This window comes from Physeter macrocephalus, chromosome 14, assembly GCF_002837175.3.
Source record: "Physeter macrocephalus isolate SW-GA chromosome 14, ASM283717v5, whole genome shotgun sequence".
In the NCBI taxonomy this organism is placed as follows: domain Eukaryota; kingdom Metazoa; phylum Chordata; class Mammalia; order Artiodactyla; family Physeteridae; genus Physeter; species Physeter macrocephalus.
The window spans coordinates 112,998,139-113,024,558 of record NC_041227.1 but is presented as its reverse complement, the minus strand read 5'-3'; the positions used below and the strand labels follow the sequence as shown (position 1 = coordinate 113,024,558).

The window sequence follows — 26,420 nt, the reverse complement described above, 5'->3', positions numbered from 1 at the left end:
TGAAGGGGAGGCACTGGGGAAATGTTAACACACAGCAGACTCTGAGGCTCTGGGCTCATTTTACCTCAACCTTGAGAGAAGTCTCTCAAGGAGAGAATATATCTGTAGTTTTTTAAGAAATATTTACCCACCAGAGCTTTAAGAGAGAAAGTGATTTTTACATTCTCTGGCTCTGACAGACAGTCACCTGTCCTGGCATATTTAGACCTTGGCCTGTGGGAAAAGAAGCCACAAGCACAACAGCTCTTGGGGGAACTGGCCACCCAGCCGGGTTAACCACACCCACGAGGGAGCAGCTTGGGCCATGAGCACCAAGCTCTGCCTCTTCCCTCTCTCTCTTTCTTTCTTTACTTGTGCGAGGCTGTGCTCCTGGCCATCAAAAACAGAAACAGCCACTCTGTCTTGTTAAAATCCAAATGCTTTTTTTAGAGTATGTGATTTTGCTTCCTTAAAAAAACAACAACAACAGCAACAAAAAATACCCAGACTGAAACCTAGTCCTTTATCTCTATTGTGTCCATTTTCCCAAAAGATATCACTGTTCGAGAAAATAACTTAAAATATTCCTGGAGTGGAGGTAGTCTCTCTCTTCCTAGTGGGATGTCTTCTTGGCTCCTTTCCCAAACCTGGCATCGAGACCAAGACCTATAGAGAGAGAGAACACGGACTTAACTTTATGGGGAGAAATGAAGCCTACAAATGATTTTGGGGTGGGGGAGTGAGCCTTGGTTCTCCAAAATTGGAGCTTTAAATAAAACTAGTTTTCAAACATTGGTTTTATAAAAGCTCCTCAGAGAAAAGAGATTGGTATCAAATGAAAAAAAATCACCAATATACTGGTAATTACATGTATACATGAAATACAGCAGGGACTTCCCTGGCAGTCCAGAGGTTAAGACTCCGCGCTTCCACTTCAGGGGGCACAGGTTCAATCCCTGCTCGGGGAACTAAGATCCCGCATGCCGCGTGTGGTGTGGCCAAAAAAAAAAAAAAAAATACAGCAAGACTGAAAGAAATTTAAGAATCAAACTTCTAAGCTAGGTCTCTCAGCTTACCCACAGCAGCATAAATGAGTAGGGAATAAGTATAATAATTTTACCCTGGTCAGTATCTGGGGAAAGCAGAATCACTGGAAAGAAATCACTCAAATGAAATGTTCCTTAGGAAAGCTGGAGTAGAGGTAATGCTTCCTTTTCTCTTTTAAAAAATTGTCTCTAGGGCTTCCCTGGTGGCGCAGTGGTTGAGAGTCCGCCTGCCGATGCAGGGGACACGGGTTCGTGCCCCGGTCCGGGAAGATCCCACATGCCGCGGAGCGGCCGGGCCCGTGAGCCATGGCCGCTGAGCCTGCGCGTCCGGAGCCTGTGCTCCGCAACGGGAGAGGCCACAACAGTGAGAGGCCCGCGTACCGCAAAAAAAAAAGAAAAAAAAAAAAGGAATAAAGCTCTGTCACTGTCCCTTTGTGTGGTCCAGAGCTGCCCGCTCTGGATGGAACTTACCCAAGAACACAAGCACAGTGCCCACCCACTGCATGGGGCTGATGGGGTTGGCGAAGAGGATCACAGAGGCCAAAATGGTGAAGAACTTTCGAGTTGTGGTGATGATGGAGCAGGTCAGGGGACCAAAATACACCACTGTCATGAAGATGAAGCTCTAGAGAAAGACAGGGAAAGGCTAGGTCGGCTGGTTCTTGGCTATCTATCTGCCAAGAGGTCTGAAGTCTGTGACAGGACATCACGGCTAATCTTGCCACCCCTCTTCTCGCAGCCAGGCCAGGCTCTTTTGGGGAAGCCAAGCCATCCTCCATCAAGGCACTCACCTGGCCCAGAGCACTAGTCAGGCCAAAGAGCAGGATGTTATAGATGATGGTAGGGTACCTCTCGGCAAAGCTCAAGAACTCCCAGAGCTCCCCAGTGAACAGGATTCCTAGGAAGAAACGTCAAAAGATGAATGGTGCATCTTGTGTGCCCATATTCACACACCTGCAGAGCCCTGCTAAAGCACTCTGAAGGAGGGCATGGAAAAACATATGGAGTGAGTTTGTATTGTCCCATCAGGCATCTCCTATTTTTCTGATTAGAGAAACTAACTAAAGACTCATCTGGGAAATACTTGGAAGTTAATGAGTTACTTCTGCCAAAGTGATTGAAAGCAGCAAACCTCAGATGCTGTGAAGATACTGATCCACACATCCCTAGCTCAAGGCAGCTCCAAGCACTGGTCGATTCCAGCCATCAGTAGCCTCCTCTGTTAACCCTAGTGTGTTGTATGAAAAATACTCCCTGTGTGCGCCCAGAGTTGAAAAAAGTTAGGAAGCACTGATTTAAAAGCAAATACATCCGTGTTTGAACAAATTCAGTATTCACCACATACCCATGTCTCATCTCCCTCAGAAGAGGGCAAGTTCCCAGGGCACCCCAGCATTTTACTACTGTGTGTCCTCCCATGATACCTGGCACAGGTCTACCCCTGATTGCGCCAGTACCAAGTAGCAAGCAGAGCCAACTGGTGAAGGTTTCTCCAAGAAGGCTTCTCAGGGGCTTGGACATAAAGGCATCTGAGAACCGATGGGCAAAGTTAGCAACTGGCACCAGAGCTAGAGATTATGTGGATGAGGGCAGTCTGCCCTCTGCTGATATGTAGAGAGAATAGCAGAACTGCTCCTTACCAGCTCCCAGCAGCAATGTCGACCAAAGGTTGATGTTCAGCATCATGTGGTTGGAGCCTGTTTGGTAGTGAGCCCGCATGTGGTCCTGGGAAACGCCGGTCAGTCCATCCAGGGTGAGAGACAAGAGCTGGGAAAGAAAGAGTACAGCCTGCAGTGAGAAGGCCACCGGGACCCTCCCTAACGCAGGACACAGAACTCTCACCTTTCTGAGACCCCTCAGAAAAGCTGCTGCCTTAAGACAGAGTCCTCAGAACAAAATGCTGCCATTCGTCCACAGGCAGAGGGTGGGGAGAGACCACGTGTGCTCCCTCCTCCCCTCAGGCACTCAGAACGACAGGCGATCTGAGCCACATAGATGTAATGTGATCAGAGCAGGGCAGGAAGCCTACCACTTCCCAACACAATGCTGTGAAGTCTGGCGTGCAGGGGCCTAGAACGGCTCATGGTGAGCCACACTCATTCTTCCACTAAAGCTGGAGAGAGGAAAACTAGTCCCAGCACGTTAGCCTCCTGGCTTGGAGTACAGTGCTCCAGAGACTGGATTCTGTGGTCACACTGCCTGGATTAGAATCCGGGGCAAGGTAAGCCACTAACTCTGCCAATTAACAGCCATGTGACCATGGGCAAGTGATTTAACTTTTCTTTGCCTCAGTTTCTTCACCTGTAAAATGGAGATAATGCTATCTAAGTTACGAGGTTATTGTTGTAAAAATTAACTAGTTTACATGTAGAACACTTGGAACAGTGCCTAACACCTAGTAAGTAATAGCTACTATAGTATTTTTTTAATTTATTAATTTATTTATGGCTGCGTTGGGTCTTCGTTGCTGCGCATGGGCTTTCTCTAGTTGCGATGAGCGGGGACTTCTCTTTGTTGCGGTGGCTTCTCTTGTTGCGGAGCACGGGCTCTAGGCACGCGGGCTTCAGTAGTTGTGGCTCACGGACTCTAGAGCACAGCCTCAGTAGTTTGCGCGCGGGCTTAGTTGCTCCACGGTATGTGGGATCTTCCCAGACCAGGGCTCAAACCCGTGTCTCCTGCATTGGCAGGCGGATTCTTAACCACTGCGCCACCAGGGAAGCCCTATAGTATTATTTTTAACCCTGGCTTCCACGTTCCTTGGAAAGCCACAGTGAGAGACACACTATTCCTTTCCTCTTTGCTCTCAGGTCTCTGGAACCTCACACCAGCATTTAGACACAGGCCTCAGAGCCATCCCTTCCCCAGAAGGAGAGCCGACCCATAGTGAAATATTTTAGCCTCCCCACTATGGCCTTAGCAGAGCCAAGGGCTTTGCAGCCAGAGACAAAGACCAGAAATGTGGGGCAAGAAACATCACAACCTCCCTCAAAACATAAAACTGGCCTTCTGCCTGCATAGGTGGGGATACTCCTCTGTTAAGATTACTGGAAAAGGCTTCCTTTCCCAACAGGATTGCATACCAGGAGCAGCTCTCCATAGCCAACTGTGTGTTCTTCTATCCCGACTACTTTCTTGGGTTTGTACATGAAAAGGGCCACTCCAGCCACAATTAGCAACACACACAGGTACTTGGCCATTGGATACTTCTTCTTCAAAAGGGTCACTCCAAGGAGCATGACTACAGGGAAGAAACAGAGTGGAAAATTCAGGCACCCATAGGCATTGATGAGCCCAACACTCTCCTCCTAGGAGCCAAAGACTCACGGGAAAAAAGAACGTCTGAGAAGGAAAGCCGACAGAGGACAAAAGGAGGGTGCAACGCTGGCACCTAGGCAGAGATGACTGAGAAACAAGGTTGAGCAAAGAGTATAAGGAAGGGAAGAGGTAGAGAACAAAGGTGAAAGTTCCAGGAAGGAACAGGGCAGGGGAGGGGCAGTAGGGAAGAGTGACAGGTTGAGGAAAAGGAAACTGATGATCAAATGGCATTTAGGGTGTCTAATGACAACGTAGACACGTGGGACACCAAAATGATTGACTATGTGAAGCAGGTTAAGTCAGCCTCTGGCTCACAGTGAGGATTACCAGCTAATGAACACCCAACACCACAGGAAGTGATAAAGGATGGGCAGGGGAAGGGATGGAGGGAACCCTAGAGATAGCTATGGTGAGATGACAAAGCCCAGAGGAATAGAGCTCTAGCAGAGGAGGATCAAGCTCGCTGCAGGAAGAGTGAGGAAGGAAGATGGTGACCATCTTCTTCTGCTTACCTGGGATGGGCTTGCACGATTTACCAAGGACCTGAAATTAAATTCAGCAAAAATAATTTCTGAGCGTCTTTGATGTGCCAGGTACTGTACTTAGGTGCTACGATAAGATGAGTTAAGTGTGGGGCCTGCACCAGAGACTGCAGCCTCAGAAAGCAGCCCTACCACGGCCAGCCCACCACCACTAAACCTCAGGTCTATGGTTCTTCACACTCTTAACTTCCCAAACACACTCTTTTTTATTTAAGTCACAGGCCAGAGGGAAGAATCTTTCATCCTTTTCAAGCAACTTCTGAGGCAACCCTCATTCCACCCTAAGGTTTCACCTGAGTTGGGTAGTTGACAAACTGTAGTGCTGAGTTGCTGGAGACCATGGCACCCAGATAGGAGACAGAACAGGCAGCATAGAGCCAGCTCCGAGTACGATCCACCCTGGCAGTGTCAAAAAACTGGATCACTGGGAGAAGACAAAAGAAACATACAAGAGAAAGTTGGTGCGCCTAGGATGGACCACTGAGCAAAAGTCAAAGCCACATGAAAGGAATTTGCCTGTCAAATAAGATGAGAAGCACAAACTATTTCTGTCCTCTTAGACTGGGAAATCTCTGAAGATTCTCCAACTCTCCAATCCCACCTAACCCTAACACAAGACCTCATGGAGCGCAGGGGTGGGGGTGGGGTGTCCATTCAGTTCAAGGGACTAGTTAGCCCTGCTGCTAGCCCCCAGGGAACAAAGAGAGAATGCTCAAAACATGCTTGAAGCTGACACATAAAGGAAAACCAAAAGGACAAAGGAAAAAGCTTTAAGTATTCTCATGGGGATCTGGAACACAGAAGACCCATTCCCTGCACATTTCTGACTGAGAAGTTGATTTAATCTAAGGAAATGGGGTTTCACCCTTTTCCAAAGCCACTAGTTTTCTCAATCGAACAGAGAGGCTGCTGCAAGCACTAAAGGGGCTGAGGGTGTTAAGAGTTAGACCTAATGCCTAGGATACAAAGGGGGAGGGGACACACAACAGATTACTATCTAAGTACTCACAGATCTTGGCAAACACAGCGTTGATCACGCATTGGATGAAGACCAAAGTTAAGGCAAAAGTGAACGTCTCCTGCTTGGCTCCCTCCCCATACTTTCCTCTTGTTCTAAGAATGAAATGCATGAGAAAGAGGGGAGGAATTAGTATACTTCCCTCAGTGCCATCTACTAACCCAGAGTCACTGAACGCTTTGAAATTTTCTTGCCTCCCTAGACGTAGGGAGAGTTTGGTAAGGATCACCGGGCTCATTGACAGCAGGAGCTGACTTTATTGGATCTAGAAACTAGACATTCCAGGCTGCTGATCCCGTAGCCGAAGGAAAAAAATATCCGTACAGGATGGAGCTAGAGGAAACGTGAAAAAGTAGTTGGTGAAACGAGGTACCCCGGGCAGAAAAAGGGATTTGGGCTACAGCAGCAGGGCCGAGGGCAAAGGAATCCGCTACCTGCAAGCATCTGGGAGTTCCAAAAAGGGGCCGGCACAGGTCATGGAAACCTAAGCCTGTAAAACCTAGCTCCTTAGAAGCAACAGGAAAAAAACAGGGAAGAAAAATAACCAGCTCCCGAGAATCCAGAGACCAACTTTCGCGTTTTGGAAACCTAGGGAGGTTCAGCGGCAAAGGCGGTCAGGATGCCGGGAGGGCGAGGCGGCGTGGGGGTGCAAAAGGGAACACTGGGGCCAGGGGCGGGAGGACCGCGAACCTGACCACAGGCTGGGGAGACAAGGCGGACTGGGCATGGGGGCGGAGGTCTGCGTTCCGACCCCGGGGATCCGCTCACATCTTTTCCTGCAGGATCCCATAGTAGAAATAGCAGACAAAGACGCCGAGGAAGCAGAGCGGCAGGCGCAGCCGGTCGGGCACCAGGGAGCTGCTAGCGGCCATGAGACGCCCGGACGACCCGACCGGAGACCCGCTCACAGCCGGCAGCGGCGGCGGCGACAAGTCCAACCGGACATCGCCGACCGGCGACAGGGGCCTCATAGGAGCTGCATGCGACCGCCGCCGAGCAGGGCCTCAGCAGCCACCGCCAGAACTGCCAGCTCAGGACCGCCGAGGGGAAACTCTTCAGAACCCTGAACCCGCTTCCAAGGAAAGGGCACCCACCCTGGGGCCTTGGCCTCGTCCCTGGTGGCCAGGGGAGCCCGCTGTCCCGAGGGTAATGCCTTACCCTCGAGACTTTCCGACCAGGCAACTCCGAGGACAACTGAGACCTGGAGCTCGACGGGATGGCCTAGGAGATAGGTGGACGTGGAATGATGACGTATAAGGATGTGGAGGTGACCAATTGGCTGCGCTGTGCAAAGGCAGACAGGTGGGCGGGAAGGAGGAGTGCGCCGGCCCGGCCAATCGGAGAGTCTTTTTCCCGGTCGGCTGTCAGGCTTCTGCTGGGTCCTAACGCCCGGAAATCTCAATGCAGCCTTAGCGCCCCCTAGCTGCTTCCCAGCGTCCCCGACTCTAACCCCTCTACAAGAGCGTTGCTCAAGGCCTGGCTTTTGGGGAGCCGTCCTCCTCCTAGGGCACATCACTAGGCTCCCAAGGGCGGCAGGGCTCTTGTTTCAGCTCTGTCACTTAAAGGCAGGGTAACCTACGCATGTCACCTAAATTCCGAGCTACAGTTTTCCTAGTCTATATTGTTACTAATAATAGCCACCTTGTCGCCTCTTGACTGTTCTGAGGATCAAATGAGCTGAGGTTGGTGAAACGGTTTTATAAACTGTAAAGTGTGCTGTGCAAGTTTAAGGTATTTATTAGTCATTACTCTTTCTCAACTCTAATCTTATTTCCTCACATCCTCGAGGTGGAAATGGAAGCTTGCCGAAGTGGATTTTCTTCAGGGTCTTACAACTCACCAACAAGGGAGCAAACCCTCCTGTATTGATGAGCTCCTTGTTGGAGCCCCTCCCTCATCCCAGTGTTGGACTTCCACCTGCTGACACCAAGAGGTAGGGCGGGACTGACCCCAAGGCTTGCCACTACCGGCCTCAAACCCCACCGTAATCACTGGACTCTGGGTTGCTCTTTGGGTAGAGGCTCCTTCTCCCCTTCTAGCAGCCTGCTCCTTTGGCACAGCCTCACGCAAAGGAAGGAAACTCGGGGCAGCACCACACCCATCCCTCCGGGCCTGACTCACTAAGACTTTGGGGGTAGGCCAAACATCTTTCAGGGGAGGGGTAAGAAGTAGAAGATAGGGTCTGTCCGCAACCCCTTGTGTCCTTTATATGGGGAGGGGGACCCCCACACATTTGCTCTCTTGCCCAGTGGCTTACTTTACTGTATTAGCCGACGATTCCAGGGCACGGAGCTGGGGTTCCAGTCCCAGCTCTGCCTCTTTACCAGCTGGGACTTCAAACAATTCACTTGACCTCTGAGTCAAGTTTCCTCATCAGAAATTAATGGAAATATAATAACAAGCGGTAGAGTACTGTGGTTAGAAGCACAGGCATTGGATTTAAAAGATCTGGTTCCTAGTCCTAGCTTCCCCGCTTTGTACCTGTGTTTTGGGGGCAAAGTTTATCAATTTTTTTTTTTTGTCCTTCCCTCTTTAGTACAGTGGGATTTATCACATCAGATGGTTTGCGATATTTCAATGACATTTTATGTAAAGATTTTACAGTGTATCTGATGCTTACCTAGCCAATACATGGTAGTTGGGATAGCCTGGCTTAAGAGTTTGTTTTGAGGTTTTATGAGATAGATAGATATAATTGTAGTTATTATGACTGCCCTTGGGGTAGTCAACTTTTTACCCATACAGTGGAGATAATGTGTCTTTTGTGAAAATGCTTTGTAAATAGCAAAGCAGTATCAGAATGTTTGGATGGTTAGTCTCATTTTCCCCAAAAGCCTAAGAGCTCTTACGGGGTTGGGGGGGGGGCACTATAAAGCTGAGGAACAGTTTCTTCTACCCTCTGTGTTGTGGGTACTACTCACTGATGTGAAAAGAATACTCACAAGGAGCTAAAGCTTCCCTAAAACTGTGCCCAGAGATTCGATCTGGATGCCATTCCCTCATCTTGTTTTCCTTGCTGGTGCGAGGAGCACCCACAATGTCAAAGTGTCTCCCCTTGGTCACCCTTATGTCCCTGCTAAAATCCACTCTCCCTTAGGGTGTTTTTTCAGACTCACCCAAGAAAGGATGACTTCCCCACTGACTCCTTCACCCCACCTCCACCACACTCTTCATTCTGGACAGACTCTCCCTGGCCCCACTGTTTCTATGTCCAAGTAGAGAATGCAAGCCTGCTGTCCTGAGGACACAGACTCTGGATCCATCCACCCAACATTATGTGTTAAGTAAAGGCTCCTCTTAAAGACAAGGATGAAGTGATTAATATGATACCCTCAATCTCCATCCCGGTCCCTCCCCGCAAAAATATTTAACAGAACCTCAGGCTGCTGGGAATACTTATTTATTTGGTCTATCAACACCAAGATCTGCAAAAAAACAAAAAACAAACAAAAAAACACAACTTCTAAACACAGGATAATAAAACTTGAACATTAACATTCTTCTTCGATTTTGTGTAAGCTCTGCAGTATGGAAAATATACAAACTTCAAACAGCTGCAAAAATAGTGTCTTTGGGAGAAAATAGAGTTTCTACATCGATACAAGAAAAATAGGCATTTTTCTAATCCAACCCAGTCCTGGGGCAGGTGGAGGGTGGAGAGTCACCACTTGCCACCCAGAGGAATGCCAGCTCTCCCTCTCCCCTACTACCCACCTGGGGCTGGGCAGGCTGGGCTGCTGCTTAAGACAATCTTAGGGTGAAAGCGAGATGAAAATGCCACTTAGGAAAACGCTTGGTTCCCCCTCTGCCAGCAGCTGGATTGGTCAAGTGTTATGGCCCTTTCGGGCTGCTTTGGTCAGCTCCTCCAATGAGAGGGAGGTATGGGGATGGGACTGAGAGGATGGGGGAATCTATTCAGGTCTCCTCATCTGTGTCTGGGGAGGAGAGGTAAGGAAATCTGTGGTGTCCCCTCTCCTTTAATCATGGCCAGCTTGCTCCATGATAAAGACAAGGACCCCGTACATAGTCCTTCGGACTCACACCCAGGGGTGGGGGGAGCCAAGACCTTCTGGGTGAGTTTTCCACCAAGTGAGAGAGGTGACAAGAACACGGGTGTGACTTGTGAGCTGCCCAGCTGCTAGTGGAGAAGGCAGGTCCCCTCACATTCGAAGGGGCAGGGGTCCATCGGAAAGAGGACCCAGGGCTTTGACACAATAAATGAAAGTGCTCAAAGGCCAGGAGGGAAGGGCTCCTTCATCCCCCGTCTCAGGGGAGCTCGGGAGGGGCCTGCCACCAAGGCACTGGTCTCCATGGTGAAGTGGGGGTGGGGCCCTCAGACCACCAGGGAGCTCTGGAAAAGCACGGGCTCTTCTGACGGTGGGGGGCGCTGCCAAGGCTCGAATGGCAGCGAGGAGGCCTTGGGGGCCTCTGGATCCTTCCGAGGCGGTGGCCTGGGGCTGGCTGGGGGAAGCGGGGACCCCGGGCTTGAGGGGCAGTTACGGAAGATGAAGCCCATGCTGGGGAAGAGGGGCTTCATCAAGCTGACGGGGCAGAAGGCCGAGCCGGTTGGGTTGAAATGGACTTTGTTCTTGTCAGGACAGGAAGTCAGGAAGGCCAGGTCAGGACCTGGGGACCTGGAGGATGGAGAGAGAACACAGACATACATGTGTGCATGCACACAAACAGCCAGTGAGAAGGGATGAGAGGTGTCACAACATCAGGGGAGCAAGGGAGCTAGGTCTCTGTTCAAACATGTTGGTAACTTGACCAAAAAAATGACAGGCTACTGAGCAACAACCAGTGCTCAGTAGGCCCCTCAGCTCTCCATGTTTTAGAAATATGGCTAAACAACAGGAAATCTACTTTAGCTAAAAACAGGAGGGATTAAAGCTAGACGGGAAGGAGAACTTCCTGACAGTGTGATTCTAGAAGAGGAGACCGAGAGATCTTTTAATTTGAGAGATTTCATCGCTGAACAGTGTTTTAGGGGCAGACCACTTGCCTGAAAGCAGAGATCCAAGCAGAGTGACTTAGACTTTTTATAGCCTAAAGCAGGGTTTCTCATCCTCAGCACTATTGGCATTTGGGACTGGATAATGCTTGGTTGTGGGGGCTATCGTGTGCATCGTAGGATGTTTAACAGCATCCCTGGCCCCTACTCACCATATGCCAGTAGCACCCCACCGCAGGTTGTGGCAACCATTGCCCGATGTCCCCTGGGGGGAAAAGTATCCCCCATTGAAATCTACTGACCTCAAGAATCTAATTCTTGAGCAGATTTGAAAGGTGTGATTTTCAAAACCCTTGTTGGGAGGAAAGGACAGCAGCTAGACCTTATCAGGAGATCTAGGTTCTAATTCACCACGTGCTCTTGGCCTAACCTGCCTCGCCTCTAATGTGGACAGAATCCCTACCCTTCTGATCGTGTAGGGGAAATGAAAAGATTAAAAGAGGTCAGGTCAGAGAGTTCTAGAGTAAGGAATCCTTATGATAAAGAAGGAAGAAGAATGTCTGGCCATGCTTCAAGGGTGAAGAGCCCTGAGAAGCTGCTGGTTATGAGGATTCCGGGCAAGAAGACAAAAGTGTGGGAAGATAGTCAAGCTCTGCACCAGTGCTTCCCATCGCCTAACTTTTTCTTGAAGTGTAATGTATACGTACAGAAGAATGCACTTAGTGTACAGCTTGACAAATTGATTACTATTTTAATTGTAGAATTCTAATCATTCCAAACCCAGGAAGAAGAGCGAGGCACGCAGAGGAGGGCAGATGTTGGCCCAGCATGAGAGGTGGGAGGAGAGGTAGAGGGAAGCAAAGGCCCGTGTGCAGGGTGCGTTTGGAAGCCTGGGGTCCCAGAGGACTCTGCAGCGGCAAGGTGCCCCCTGACTGAGAAGGGCTTCCACTTTAGGAAGAGGTGGGGGGTGGGCAGGAGAGGGAACGCTCTCAGTGTGTGCACGCATGCACGAGGAGGGTGACCCAGGGGAGACCAAGTAACACTCGAAGGACGTGAGGGCAACCAGCGTGACCCTGAATGGCTTGATTCCCTCCCTGGGAATCTTACACGATGGGCAGCCAGGAAGAGGAAAATGTGGCAGAGGAACCACTAAACACAAGAACTTCCCAGTAGGAAAGTTCAGACAATGAAGAGACACCAATGAGCTGAGAATTTCTATCCCAGGATATCTAAGAAAGTAACTGATGGATCACCACCTCTCTCAAAGGGTTAACGTAGGGGCACGAAGCTGGATGAGATAACTTTAAACCTCTTCTGGCCTTATGAGCCTACAAAAGAATAAAGACAAGCAGCAGCCTAATTGCCACAAGCAATTCCAAGTTGTAATTACTCAACTATACTGTGGACTGGGGAAGGGTATAAGAGCCCAGAGTCTGCTTCAGCTACGAGATCTGGCCTCTTCCTCCCACACGACCCCACAGGGTCGAGGGTTCTTGGAGAGATGCCAGGCAACAGTGATGATGAGAGCAAACCCTCAGTGCCCCTGGTTTTCTCCATAATTCCCACTCTGGGTTATATATGTACCTCCTGCTACTACCATGGGTTGTCCTCTCCCTTATCTGAGATACAGATGGAGCCATCAAGGCCCCACACCCTGTCCTAGCTAAATCTCCACTCAGACAACATAACTAAACTTCCTCACTGCCATCGAATCCACAGCTTCGAATGTGAATCGGCCCCGATGAATATTACAGTGGCAGTGGGAATATGATGAACTCTCTTCTTAGCTCCTGCTAAGGGGGACTGTGGGGCATTTGGAAAGTTTTGGCTCTTGATTCTCTCTGCTAATGGGAGGGAACTGTACTAAAGAAATCAACTTAAGAATGACTTCTGAATTGTCCAGTCTGGTTTGGGAATATTCCATAGTCCTTACTTGCAAGGACTGGAAATTTCTGTCTGGGAGTTCATGACACTTGAACCACTGCAGCTGCAGGGTGAAGATTTGACTCAGAAGCAATCAGAAAGCTTTTTAGGCTCCCCCTGCCACATGAGGTGGGCATGAGGTGCTTCTAAGCTCTGCCTGAAGAGAATTACTAGTATGTTCTCTCTCTGATTATGGTCTAGCAAATTCTCACACCTTCCCCGGGGATGGAAAAAAAATAGAAGAAACAAAGGATTTAGGTTTCAGATCTCTTTCCTTTCCAGCTCCTGCTGCGCTGTGGCTGGCATGTGGGCAGAGAGCAGGTTTCTATGGAGCTCATGATAAGCAAAGACTTAGGTGCTCAGAGGAGGTAATGTCAACAAGTTTGGTCATGGAAAGACTGCAATACTGATCATCTACAGCTGACAATGTCTCCAGGACAAGAGGGAGTCAGACTAAAGAGAGGCCTATCAGGTGGGATGCCACAGGGCCCAGCCCGCATCCCTGTCCCTCCCTCGCACATCCTGACCCCCACCAACCGGCTGAGGTACTCACGTGGCCTCTTCAAACACCCGCACTCTCTCACAGCCTTCCGGGGGTTCCCGTTTGAAGACGTAGCTGTGATTGGGCCGAGGGGAGGCGGCAAAGGCAAGGACTGGAGATGGGCTGCCCTCTTCAAGGGAGGCTGGGTGGCCTGGAGGGGAAGCTGCAAACAGAGTAAGGCTGAGTCCCATGGTGCTAAAGGAAGGTCTCTGCTTTCCCGGACTCAGGCCTTGGTGTAAAGGGGCAGGACTGGGAGATATGGTATGGTGGGTGGCAGGGGTTATGTTAATCCAGGTTGTTTGTCTACACTCTACCTTAAAACATCTTTGAGGCAGCCTTACAAGAATACAAACCTTGTATATGTGTGACTGATTCACTTTGCTGTACAGCAGAAACTAACACAACATTGTAAAGCAATTATACTCCAATGAAAAAACATTAAATACCATAAAAAGAGGCCCAATAAAATAGGGATGATAAATAAAATAAAATTTTTTTAAAAAGAGAAAACAAAACCAGAATTGTAAGGGGAAAAGAAAATACAGACCCCGTTATACAGTATAAAAAATTACAGTTGAACTGAGGGAAAAGTTGGGTCTAATACCAATTCCATATTCCCCGGAGGTAGACTGCGACTAGAACTCCAAGTCTCAGACTTGAAAGAATCCTGACATCTCTATCTCTGCCTTCTTCCAAGACTGCACCGGCCTGCCTGCCAACATACCACAGCTTCTTCCTTTCCATGGTCTTGAATATCTATCCCTTCTTCCAGGAAGAGCTCTTGTACTGACTCAGACAAGCAATCTTTACTCAACCTAACTTGTGGGATAAGATTCCTCTCACTTTCCACACAGCAAATGTACTTTGCCTAGGTTGCAAATATTGACTTTATCTGTATTTATCTCACATTTATTCTTTATTTTCTATGCTCTGTTTACCTCTGTATTGTTAGATCATGCCTTTGACCAGCCTACCTCATGGGGTTGCTGTGAGGATCAAGTTAGCTGATGCAGGCAACAGTGCTTTAGAATGTCAGGATCATTATGACGGGGAGGAGGGACTCTTATCTTGTCCTCTCAGTGACGCAGCCACGGCAGAATAGAAAGTGGAGATTTGGAGTCAGAAAGCTTAGGTTTCGGTTTGGGTCAAACTGTGTGACCCTGGGCAAAAGACCACATTCTTTTATTTACAGCATTCACACCCGCCTTGGGATGTATTGCTGGTAATGGGTACAGTGGACACCTGAACGGGCTCATGGGCTCTCCACAACAGCATGCTGAACCTCAGCCAAAAAATGGGGGTGGGAGGGATTGCTTCTTTGGATTACAGTGAGGATTAAATAAAATTGTAAGTGCAGAAACTTCATATAAATTATAAATTAGAATCTATATCAAGGACCACTATAACGTATGGAATATAGATGACTCCCAAAGATATTCTAGTTGGTTAGTAAGTAAAAAAATGCCTGGCCAGAAATTGATGAGAGTCGGAAAAGGGCACGGAGATGACCCCATACCCCATGTGGGCCCCGCAGCCTGGGCCTCCCCAGCTTACCTTTGTCACTGGGGATGGACGTCAGCTCCTCGGCTGCACCCTGGTGTTCCTCACGGAGAGTCTGGCCAGAAGGCTGGGGGGATGCCAGGGGCATGGAGGGAGAGCTGGCAAGGTTTCCAGGCTCCAGGAGGAGGAGGGGATGATCACAGCTGCCGCTCTGTGGGGGAGCTGGGGCACGGTGCCCGTCAGGGATTTCAAGGATCTGCCGAGGAATAGTGGGGGTAAGGCCTGTCTCTGCAGGCTGGCAGGGCTGCGGTGACCCTTAGGGTCATCCCCTTGCCATTGTCCTTGTCCTCTATTCACAACACACAGTGACAGCAGGACACCATTTCCTCACGTCACTGACTTTCCCAACAACTCCCAATCCAAGAGACACCTCTTCCTGCTTCTCCCAGAGTGCCTCATTCTTTCCCCTCATAGATAGAACTTTATGACTACATATTTATTTTATGGTTTCATCAAGGTGTTGCCCCCACAAGGCTGTAAGCCTCACGAGGGCAGGGGCCTCCTGTGTGTCAGGCTCTGAGAACACAAAGGTGAATAACACATGGGGGCACAAGAGGGGGCAAACCATCAGGACACTGTAACAGCTATAGGCCGTTGCAGGACAAATGTGCAGATTATTACCATGTATTAAATACACCCCCCCTCATTTTTTTTTTAACATTCAATGGTACTTGTGTCCACAGCTCACCAGTCTGTGTGCACGTGTAAAATCCTACATATATGCACATTAAAAATCAACCAGCAAGTAAATCATAAACTGAGGAGTGTGCCCATTAGAATTATATTAATATTGCCCAACTGGCATTCCCCATTTGTCCTGTGTCAGTATAAAAATGTGCCTGAGACTGCAGAAAAGGGAGCAAATAATTCTGCCTGGGAGTGGAGCTGGGGAGAAGGCTGCACAAAGGCAACTGGGCATGAAGGATGAACGCATGTCACCAGGTAGAGATGGAGGGAAGGGAAGCATAACTCTAGTACTGGGGCCGCTTGAACTGAGGCACAGCTGGGTGACGGTGACAGTGAGAGTGATGAGTATGCCAGGAACACTGAGCTGGTGCTTTGGCTGAAGAGTGATGCCTTGTCCCTTCCTCCCAGCCAGGTGCCTTCCTCCCTGCTGACCCCTGCTCCTTCTCTTTCCACTCAACGCCCCAACGTCTTCCCCAACTTCACCCACCCAGCTCTGCTGTTCTTGTGGTCAAGTCCATCTGAGTCTAATAAACTCAACTTGTGTTCCTCCCATGGGGTGGTTTGGGCATGTTTCTCTGTTGACATGTGCACAACCTGTGAGCCCCCAGACAGCACGAGTCCCAACTCCCTGTGTCCAGACTCAGCAAGACGCTGCCTATCTGTGCATCCGGGGTGCGGCCCCCACTCACCCGCAGCAGCTCCTCCTCACCCTGCTCTTTCACAAACACCTCCTCCAGCTCTTGGTTGAGCCCTTCCAGGCTCCGGTGCAGGCAGGGGCTCAGTCGCAGGACAGGGGACCCTGAGGGGAAGCTGGGAGGGGATGCCTGAGGAGGAGGTAAATGAAGCCATCACTGAACCCCACCAAGCCCCGTGCAGTTACCAGTTCTGACCAGGGGGGTAACAGTCATGTCTACACAGCAGAACCAAGTGAGTAGAGGAGAATTCGGGGACAGTTACCAATTGCAATAGGTCCATTCAGTGGGGTTTTCTCCAGAAGGCAGAGCTTTGAGGGGTCCAGAGTGTGCTTTTAGAGTCTGCATCATGGCCTCAATCGTGCAGGGGGTGGGGACGGAGGACAGAGACATGCAGCACAGCAAGAAACCCTTTCCAACGTTGCACCAAAACTTCACCCGGCACCCACGTGGCCACAGGCCCTGCAGTGCAGGAGGGCTCAGAGGACTCGCCCACCCCAGGGGGCCCGCCATAGAGGATGACAGAGGGGTGAGGGCTGGGGAAGAGACGTACCCTCAGTGCTCCCCGCACAGCATGGTCCCCTTGGAGGGGGGAGCCCCGCTCCTTCTCTTTCCCACTGCGGCTAAGCTTTGTCCTCTGCAGCTGTTGCTTCAACTTGGTAATCTGGCGGCAGGGAGAGGGGGAGAGGACAGGCAGGTGAAGCAAAGCAAAAATGCACTGGGTCCTCCCTCCCAGGCGTGGCTCCTGCCAGAAGCCCATGAAAATATGTAAAAGGAAGATGGAAGTTAATCTTCCATCTCAAAATACCTCAGTGGTGTTCAAAACTGTGATGATAGGCTCATCAGGCAAGCTGGACACCAGAGTAACCAGATTACTGGATTTTCTGAATTACCATGTATTCCACAGATGGCTCACGTTCCGAAAAATTAAAAATATACAACATTGAAACCATTTTTGTCTTTCACAGATTCCAAAGGCATGGAATACTACTCTATTAATAGAAATAGAAAATGATGTTTTTGAATTCACTCCTCGAAATACATTCACAGCTATCTCAAAGGCCCTGGGACCAAGAAGGATGGAAGGATTTCCCCCCATTTTAAAGTAGACTGCACTGAGCAAGGAGCAGCCTCTCCAGAAGGAATATCAGCTTCTGTCCCAACTTCACATCCTGTAAGAATTACGGAGTATCATCAACAATTTTAAATATTGTCCCAGTCGCATTTGTAATTCTGGACCTACTGGTCCTTAGTGTAAATACTCTGACAATTACAAATTGTAAATACTTTGTATTTCCCACTAGCCTTAAATACTTCATATTCTCTCTCTGTTCTTGTAACCAAGAGGGCAGAAGCTACTGCCCTGTAAAGGGTGACCCCTGGTGAGTTGGCCCTCCTGGGGGCTCCCCACAGCATGCCAGGCGGAGCTGGGTTGGGAGCCCTGGAATCCAGTCTATGGCTTTCTCTTCTCACCCTCAACCCCTGTGGCCCTCATGAGAGGGAGGGAGGGCCAGGAAGAAGTGTTTGAGGACACATCATGATTTATCTCTTCTTTTAAAAATAAGGCTGGATGAGTAGTTAAGTAGTAAATGAGGTTGGGGGCTTCCAACTCCCAGAAACTCGCTCTCTTTCTCCAGTCTCTGAAACGCTTATCTGGATCTAACCTCAAAGTGAAGTGAGAACAATGGCCACCCCCACCCTGAGCTAGGCTGCTGGAGGGCCAAGCCCCTGCCTGCAGGAGGGTCTGGGCTCATGAAGCCAGGCCACCAGGAGGCTGGGAGGCAGCTATGAAGGTGCCATCTCATTAGGAAAAGGCTAGGTCGAGGCAGGTGAGACTGGAAATGTGGGTCCACTTTTGGAGCGGCTGTGTTCATGGTGCTGGGGGTAGACGAGAGGCAGCTTCCCGGGCCACGGAGTCAAAGGGGGCAGTTACCTCTTTTCGGTGGTCTGTGCTACCCCAGGACGCTGAGCGCTTGTGTGTGCACGAGCTGGCCCGCTCACCTTCAAGCTCTTGCCAGGACAGGGGGGTCTGCAGGGAGAGAAACCCAGTGAGACAGAGCAGCTTCTCAGGCTGGCTCTGGGGAAACAGACACACCATTTCCCAGACAGAGGTGCTGGCTCTGTGAAGTCTTCTCTCATGTGCTCATCAACCTCCTGGACACTGCCAGCCCCTTTTATTCTTTCAGGCTTCTCCACCTGCACTGCCTCTTTCCCAGTCCACATCCTCCAGGAAACCTTCCCTGATGAGCCAATAAGGCCAACCTGCTCTTTACTCTCTTATGACTTTTACACATGGATTATAGCCCCAACTATTCCAAGTGCTTCTCCCCAGCAGTGAGGACCAGAATTGTCCCTCCTTATCCCAACCAGCTCCAAAAGAGCACTTTTTGGAGGCTCAGGGAAACACTGGCATCCTCGATGCCCACCCCATCTGTGTGCCCAGCACGGGCCCAGGTTCCTGGGAGCCTAATGAAAACAAGTTACCAGACGGGACTCCATTAAGGAATCATCAATTGGTAAGACAGGAAAAAGCTCAACAGAGATGCCCCATGCTCCATCCTGAACTGAAGCAGAAGACTTCTGTGCAGTGCAGTACCTCAAGCTTGTTCCGTGATTTCTCCCTGTCCACAGAGGGTTAGGGTCCCCAAAGTCCTCCTGAATACATAGGGAGGGGAGATTTTCGCAAAGGAGGGAGCCAGAATTCTGAACTCAGCCCTGACTCCTGACCCCTCTTGGCTTTATCACAGCTCCTTCTCCTGGGCCCTGCTCTGCCCCTGTGAGAACTTGACTCTCAGTCCGCCATCCTCCCTCCCCCACTGCACAGAAGACAGAGGACCCAGGATGGAGGCAGGGGGAGTTGTAGACCCACTTCCTGAGCCCCTACCAGAGGGAGGAAGCGGTTGGCTCTAAGCACGAGGCAGAGGAGGACAGAGTCCCTCCCCCGCCACCAGCATCCCTACTTCCATTCCAAGGGAGGGGCCCAAGGGGGAAGGCTCTGGTGGAACCAGTTCCTCTCTAACTTCTTTGCACAAGCTGCCAAAACCATGAGGGCCTGGGAACTGTCTCCTCCAACAGATCCGCTGACCTCCCCCGAGAGGTTGTTACAAACAGAAAAGGGGGAGGATAAGAGGGAAAAAGCCCAACAACTCACCACCCAACAGCTGTTAAGAAGAGCTCGGTGATGGCAGTCTGAGCGGGGCTGTGGGAGTAGGCTGCCCTGCACAACAGCTGCCAAGGAGAGGGTCCACGGGGGTGCCGAGCCTTCCTGCCTCTTCCTTCTCCCAGCTGCCCACCAATCAGGGCCTTTACCCGGCCGTGCGACACAGCCAGGGTGAGACAACTGCTGGACTCCCTTCCCTGAGGCCAGCACCACAAGGGAGACCCTCCAGAGATGCGTCCCCACTATTCCTTCTTTAGCAAAAGGGCAGAGAGCATATCCTCAGGCCTGTACCCCGAAGCCTCGAGGTGGAGCTGGCTCTGACAGTAGAAACCAAGCAGCTGGTCTACTTCCAAATGCCTATCAGGGTGTTGGCAGACAGAGCCTCAGAAAAGGCTGCTGCAGATACTGAAAAGAGAGGAGAAGCCCACAGCCCCCTGAGCGGAGCAGATGCACGAACACTCCTCCCCTCCCAGGGCTCCAAGCCAACCCTATAGATAACTAGGTCTGCTCATCAAAGCTGAGTTCCACGCAAGCTTGTTGTCCCTGGAAAGGTGGCAGAGACTACAGAGGAAGGGTGACAAAGGCTAAGGTGTTGATGCCTGTTTCTCCTCCTCCGGGAAGATTCTGCACTCACAGGTGGGTGGTGAGAACGAGGTAAAAGCAGCCACATTCAGGTTGCCACCGGTTCTACTAATATCTCTTGCAAACTCTTCAACAGCCTCCTTCTTCTGAGATACGTGAGGGGGTGGAAGGAGAAGTGTAGGCTAGCGCTGGAGGCTGGAATGCATGTGAAAACTCATGGCAGCTGGGGTCATCTCCTCTCTCAGTCCATCTCGCCTCAATCTGCTCAGCAGCATCTCCCAGCAACTATTGCCTACTCTGTAAACTGTGCTACAAAGGCCATCGCTTTGCCTCAACACCACCCCTGGCCATAGACATCACCATCTTACCCTCCATCCGTGGGCCCTCTGTCCCACAGGCAAATGTAGCTCCATCTCCTTTTTCTTTCCTTATCCCTCGACCTCTAAGCCTGGTCTCCCCACCTAAGACGGCCCGCCGTACCAGCTCTTCCCAGCCTTCCCATCAGGGAGCCGTTCCTAGCTGTCCACCTCATGTGGTCTGCTGCCTCACTCTGCATCTTCTCTGATCAGATGAGCTCAGGGTACACATCACTCACGTACTCAACAAAGAGTTACTGAATGCAGACTGTGTGTCAGGCGCTGTTCCAGCTGCCGGGGACATAACAAGGCACAAAATGACAAAAATCCTCATCCCCTTTGAGTTTATGTTCTAGCTGGAGGCACAGTTTAAACAGTGATAAGTACTAAGAGAGAAATACAGCAAAGAAAGGGAACAGGAATGCTGGGCTGGGGAATGTTATTTTAAATGTCAGGGAAGTCCTCAGTGAAAAGGGAACATCTGCTGAAAACATGAAGGAGATGAGGAGTGAGACATGTGGATATCAGAGGTGAGAGTGACCCAGATGGAGGAAATGGCAAGTGCCAAGGCCCCCAAGCAGGAGCCAGTCTGGTGGGTTTGAGAATGATAAGGAGGCCAGTGTGGCTGGCGCAGAGTGGGTGAGGGGCAGAGTAGCAGGAGCCGAGGTCTGTAGGTGTGACAGGTTGAAAATGGCCCCCCAAAGAAATCAGGTCCTAGTCCCTGCAACCTGTAAATGTTACCTTACATGGTAAAGTTTTTGCAGTTGCGATTAAGTTAAGGATCTTGAGATGCAAAGATTATCCTGGTGGGCCCTAATGCCATTAAAAGTGTCCTTATGAGAGACAGACAGAGGGAGATTAGACACTCACAGAAGAAGGTAAGGCAATATGACCATGGAGGCAGAGACTGGAGGGACGTGGCCACAAGCCAAGGAATGCTGGCAACCACCAGAAGCTGGAAGATGCAAGGAATGGGTCTCTCAGAGAGCCTCCAGAGAGAGTATAGCCCTGCCAACACCTTGATCTTGGCCTAGCAGAATGAATTCAGACTTCTGGCCTCCAGAATTATGAGAGAGTAACTTTCCATTGTTTTAAGCCACTAAGTTTGAGGTAATTTGTTACATCAGCCTCAGGAACCTAATATAGTAGGTTATCCTGTGTTTGAAGCTGTTTACATGCTGGCCTTGAGAATTCTTCAGGCAGGCACATGCACAGGTATGGGCCTTGGCCCCTCCACAGTGACCTAGGAGCATCAAGAAAGGGACCATGCCCGCCCCTTATTTCCAGTGCCCCTGGGTGGACAGGCCCTTCCCTCCTGGGTCTCACCACAGACATCTGGGCCAAGGTCTCCTTGGAGCACAGAAGAGTCACAGCTAAGGAAGGTTATGCTTCAAAGAGTGACCCTTCATGGCGCAATGGGGGTCAAGCCGGGCTGTGTGACGGCACCGTAAGTAGTTGTTCCAGACAGTCCTCTGGAAGCAGGATAAAGCTTGAGCTCAGCAGGCCAGTCATGTTTGTCAAAGGGACTCACACACTGGAACAGATTTATTTTAACGCCCTGGCCCAGGGGGAGCAGCTAAGGGAGAGAAGCAGGGCTACTTGATGGCCATGAGTGGCGTCAGCCAACTATGCAGACGATGCTCGGATTATGCAAAACTGCATGTAGGTTAGACCACGGAAGCTTTGCCTGGGATTCTGAAGTCCCAGAGCAACATGTGGGATGACTGGGTGAGGGCGAGGATAGCTTTATAACAAGAAGGCAGGGGTGAGATGGAGCCCAAACCCTCCAAACTGGAACCTCTTTCTCTGCCCCCCACTCAACTAAGCCTCTACCCAGATTCTGAGACAGGAAGAGTCCTGGTCCTTGCTGTCTCCAGTGACCTTGGCTGGGCCCTGGGAACATAACCCAGTGTACCTATGCGGATGTGTAGAGCAGCGTGGTGCCTGGCCTAGCATATATGCTCAGTAACTACTTGCTGAACTGAAATTCAGCAGGGAATCAGCCTCTTGGGACTCTGGCCAGAAAAAGAGGCAGGAAAGGCTCTGAGGGTGGTCTGCCGGCCAGCGCCGAGAACTCTAGCAGCAGGTGGCCAAGGCCACCATCTGTGGCCCTACGGTGACTGTGCAACCCTCAGATTTTCCATCATGGACCCATTTTCAAATATTCTATGCTGATGTCAAACCATATACTGAACAACTGGTCCTGCTCACCAGTTTGGGAAATAGGCACTGTGCCCAGGCCCTCACACCCGCAAAGAAAGGCCCATCATAAGCAGACTGAATCTGTGTCATCACCAAATGCTGAGGCACTGGATTGGGAAAAAGAGGAGGACAGCACACAGGTAAGGAAAGTCACAGAAAGGGAAGTCTTCCCAAACAAAGCATGCCACCTCTGCCTCTGCCCTTCAGGACACTCCATGTCTGTCTGTCAAGGACTTAAGCTAATTTTTTTTCCCAAAGGGTAACTCAGGCCTAGAGAAAAAAAAGTCTCTCATAAGGGTATCCCTACCTCACCTGGAGCCTGCAGAGGAGATGGGGCTGGGGATGAGCAGAACGGGGGGCCAGGCAGAGCAGGCACCCAGGGTCCCATCTGTCTCCAGGATGAGAACACCAGCGGGGGAACTTGGCTCCAACAGTCATTCCAGCTGTGGTGAGACCACTTCCTCCCTCCAGAAGAGTGCGAGAAGACTCCCAGCAAGAAGGGAGGGGGTGACTGCAACCACCAGCATGTGCTGCCATCTCCCGTCCCAGCCCCGGGCCCAGTGCCAGGAGCGGCCGGCCCACAGCACTTGATGGCCAGCTCTGAGTGACCAGCTGACCTGGGGGAGGGCAGTCAGGAGAGGGGAAAACAGATTCAGATTTACCTGGACAACCCTGACAAAGTCCTCCGAGACACAAAGAAACCTCCAGATGATGGTGACACCACACAAGAGCCTTCCTATTCCTCGGTGACTGGCCCCTCTGCGTCCAGCAGCCACTGCCCCCAAGCTGTTCCTTACACCCACCAAGCTGACCTCTGGGAGACCTGGTCGTCCCGCTCCCATCACCCATCCTGGCTCAGAACATGTAGCAGCTCCAAAGCCCTCCTTCCCTAATGACCAAATTCATACTTCCTTAGGAGAACCAATTTCCCAAATAAGATCCATCCACCTCTCTTCCTTACTTGCCCCAATTATTTGGGTAAGCCCGCTCTCCATGTCAGACTGCAAGTTGCTTGGGAACCACCCGTGCTATCCTTTGCGCCTGCCTAAAGGCTTAAAACACAGCTAAGCCCAGGGGGGGACTACTGGGACTGTTGGCAACCTGCTGCAATTCAAGAACCGAGAGCTTTTAACTCATCTTCTGCCTTGGGAGAAGCCTTGAGGACACAGTGTGCTGGGCTATCTAAATGGCAGGTGTTCTGATATGAAACTTGCAGGGCTCTTGCCTGCTCTAGGGGGTTGAGAGAGGGGAGCCGAGCTGCTCGGCCTACACCATGACGATGGCTGCTGTCCTTACTGCAAGTCCTGCCCCTGGGAGTGCCAGGCTAATGAGGTCTCCAAACACACACTCTGGCGGCTGGCTGGGGTGTGTGTGGGGCCGGGTCGGGGGCACAGATAAGACAGCAGAAGTAAGGGCCTGCCAGGTGCGGTGGGGGTACTTCACTGGTGTGGCTAGAAGAGAAAGCGCAGAAGGTGGGGGTAGGGGTGGGAACAGCCCCCCTCGAGCTCAAAGGAATTAAGGAAATGTGCTGGCATCGTCTATTTTTAGTGACTTAAAAGCTTTCAAGGACTTTGGTAGATCCTGCCTCCCTACCTTCCCTCCACTCTTCTCTGCACCCCCTTGTGTCTCCCCCATAGAACCTCTCCCTCATCTCCAGTCCCTTCTGGGTGATGTAGCCATGCTCAGTAGGGAAGGAGCACCAATTTCTTTGGGAGATGTTGAAGAAGGTAGCTTGTGCCAGACCAGGGTGCTCAAGCAAGAATTTGAATGGAGCCCAAAACCTAGAAGCAGAAAATTCCCAGAAGGCCAGGAATGAAAGATGGGCAGAGCACATACTTGGGTTTGGATGCCCACGTTGATCAGAATTCTCCCACCTCCTGACTGCAGCCATAATATTGACAGGTTGCTAAGGGTTCCTCGAGGGCTGGAGCCCAGCCCAGGGAAAGAGGAAAGCTGCACAGCTCGGCCTTGCCAGACCCGCGGAGGCGCATCGCTGGCCTCTGTCTTGCTGTGGCAAGAAGCCCGGACTTGTTATATAAAAGATCTGGACTGCAGCTGGAGCCTGAGCAAAACACACAGCCTAGAGCCCATGCCTCTAAATCCGGCCAGGGAACATCTGAGGCCAACCCTGCCTTGAGTTGACAAAGAGAACGCCATCTGAGGAGTGGGATGGAGGCTTCCTAGAAGGCTGGTAGCAGGAAATGACAGTGACGGGGTTACAGGGATAGGTAGGTGGGCTGCATGGAAGCCTGCCATCTGATGAAGGGGGATGTAATCATGAGCTTACACAACCAAAGCAACCTCAAGTCCTGCTCCTCCAGGAAGCCCTCCGTGACTAGACGCATTATTTGGACTAAACACTCTCTCAAAAGAGAAAGGGGTGTGTGCTCCAGGCACGTGAAGGGGAAGTATAACCTATCCTACTTGCCCTTTTCAGGGGACACAGGGAACAACAGGGTCTGGGGCTTCCGGGAGGTCGGTGTGCTACCTGGAGCGTGCTCTCCCTTCACAGTCTGTTCCTAGATCTAAAGAATGCCATTGGACTTCCCTGGTGGCACGGTGGTTAAGAATCCACCTGCCAATGCAGGGGACAGGGGTTCGAGCCCTGGTCAGGGAAGATCCCACATGCCGTGGAGCAGCTAAACTCGTGTGCCACAACTACTGAGCCTGCGCTCTAGAGCCTGTGAGCCACAACTACTGAGCCCACATGCCACAACTACTAAAACCCACACACCTAGAGCCTGTGCTCCACAACAAGAGAAGCTACCGCAATGAGAAGGCTGCACACTGCAATGAAGAATAGCCCCCGCTCGCCGCAACTAGAGAAAGCACACACGGAGCAAAGAAGACCCAACGCAGCCAAAAATAAATAAATAAATAAATTAATTAATTAATTTTTAAAAAAAGAGTGCCATCAATTTTTTTTTTTTTTTTTTTTTTGCGGTACGCGGGCCTCTCACTGTCACGGCCTCTCCCGCTGCGGAGCACAGGCTCCGGACACACAGGCTCAGAGGCCATGGCTCACGGGCCTAGCCGCTCCACGGCACGTGGGATCTTCCCGGACCGGGGCACGAACCCGTGTCCCCTGCATCGGCAGGCGGACTCTCAACCACTGCGCCACCAGCGAAGCCCAAGTGCCATCAACTTTAACTACAGCAACTCTTGTTGGTCCAAGGTGGCATATTCCTATGAGAATTCCCCTCCTGTAAACTGTGCCAGACATTTGGCCCCATCTCATCCTTTGGCTCCCTGTTCACTGGCCTTCATGGAACTGGCATCCAGACTCACCAAGGTCAAATCTTGTTCTCATTTCCTTGTTCTCCACTCTGACATGCCAAGAACAGTACTGGGCATTCAAACATTCACTAATAACATTTGAAAATGGATCTCATTTAAAAAATAAATAAAAGGGACTGGGAGATGTGCTCCGCAGAGGAGGACAGGGGAAGCGAGCGCACAAAACCCTTTCCCATTTGGCCGGCACCCCACCTCCAATCAGGCGGGGCGGGCACGCTCCAGCGTGCAAAGGAAGAGTGACTGGCCCAGCATCCCCCAGGACGTGGGCTGCCTCTCCTCTGAGCCTGTGTTCTCCCCACCCTGTTTCCTCTTTCCTGAGAACAACTCATTTGTTCTGAATTTGAACAGGAATGGGCTTAAACTGCATCAAAAGGGAGAAGATCTGACTCTTAAAAACTTAACTGCTGAAAATGTTGAAGTCCTGAGTCAGATGAAGAGATATCTTTGTAAAATTTCACATATGAGATGACTTCTTGCTCAGGCTAACACTACCTTACTCAAAAACTGACCAATGGACTGGATGATTACAGAGATCCCTTCTAAGTTTAGGATTCTTAATGAAGAGAAAA

General features: G+C 50.7%; 2 protein-coding genes and 1 long non-coding RNA gene across 6 annotated transcripts in view; 1 reads left to right on the top strand and 2 right to left on the bottom strand.

The window, feature by feature from the left end:
* Positions 1–400: 400 nt before the first annotated feature.
* Positions 401–7,125, bottom strand: SLC35B1 (solute carrier family 35 member B1). Its single transcript, XM_007128535.2, has 9 exons — positions 6,669–7,125; positions 5,892–5,995; positions 5,176–5,306; positions 4,853–4,883; positions 4,106–4,263; positions 2,666–2,792; positions 1,817–1,923; positions 1,497–1,650; positions 401–645 (listed from the first exon to the last, which is right to left on the bottom strand). Exons 1-9 carry the CDS (start codon positions 6,869–6,871, stop codon positions 593–595), a joined length of 1,068 nt encoding a protein of 355 aa, XP_007128597.1. The 5' UTR covers positions 6,872–7,125; the 3' UTR covers positions 401–592.
* Positions 7,126–7,346: 221 nt separating this feature from the next.
* LOC114487626 (uncharacterized) lies at positions 7,347–17,724 on the top strand. The gene is made up of 3 exons (XR_003682833.2): positions 7,347–7,582; positions 7,689–7,833; positions 17,223–17,724. It is a non-coding gene; the product is annotated as an uncharacterized lncRNA (long non-coding RNA).
* FAM117A (family with sequence similarity 117 member A) overlaps positions 9,285–26,420 on the bottom strand; it is a 64,457-nt gene continuing 47,321 nt past the window's right edge. For all 4 annotated transcript variants that reach the window (XM_055089973.1, XM_024130505.1, XM_055089974.1 and 1 more), the window contains 6 exons: positions 18,188–18,283; positions 16,808–16,918; positions 16,252–16,386; positions 14,870–15,071; positions 13,328–13,478; positions 9,285–10,534 (listed from right to left, as the gene is read on the bottom strand). In XM_055089973.1, the coding sequence (XP_054945948.1) occupies positions 10,234–10,534; positions 13,328–13,478; positions 14,870–14,963 (546 nt within the window). In that variant the 5' untranslated portion in view covers positions 14,964–15,071; positions 16,252–16,386; positions 16,808–16,918; positions 18,188–18,283 and the 3' untranslated portion in view covers positions 9,285–10,233. The remainder of the gene's footprint in view (positions 10,535–13,327; positions 13,479–14,869; positions 15,072–16,251; positions 16,387–16,807; positions 16,919–18,187; positions 18,284–26,420) is intronic.

Bases quoted from the DNA above. Each gene is read 5' to 3' on its own strand.
- SLC35B1 (XM_007128535.2), bottom strand. From the start codon at position 6,871: ATGAGGCCCCTGTCGCCGGTCGGCGATGTCCGGTTGGACTTGTCGCCG. The intron at 5,307-5,891 runs GTGAGTACTTAG...GTCTTCTCCCAG, and splicing joins CGCTGTGTTTGCCAAGATCT to TGATCCAGTTTTTTGACACT. The intron at 1,651-1,816 runs GTGAGTGCCTTG...GTCTTTCTCTAG, and splicing joins TGACTAGTGCTCTGGGCCAG to AGCTTCATCTTCATGACAGT.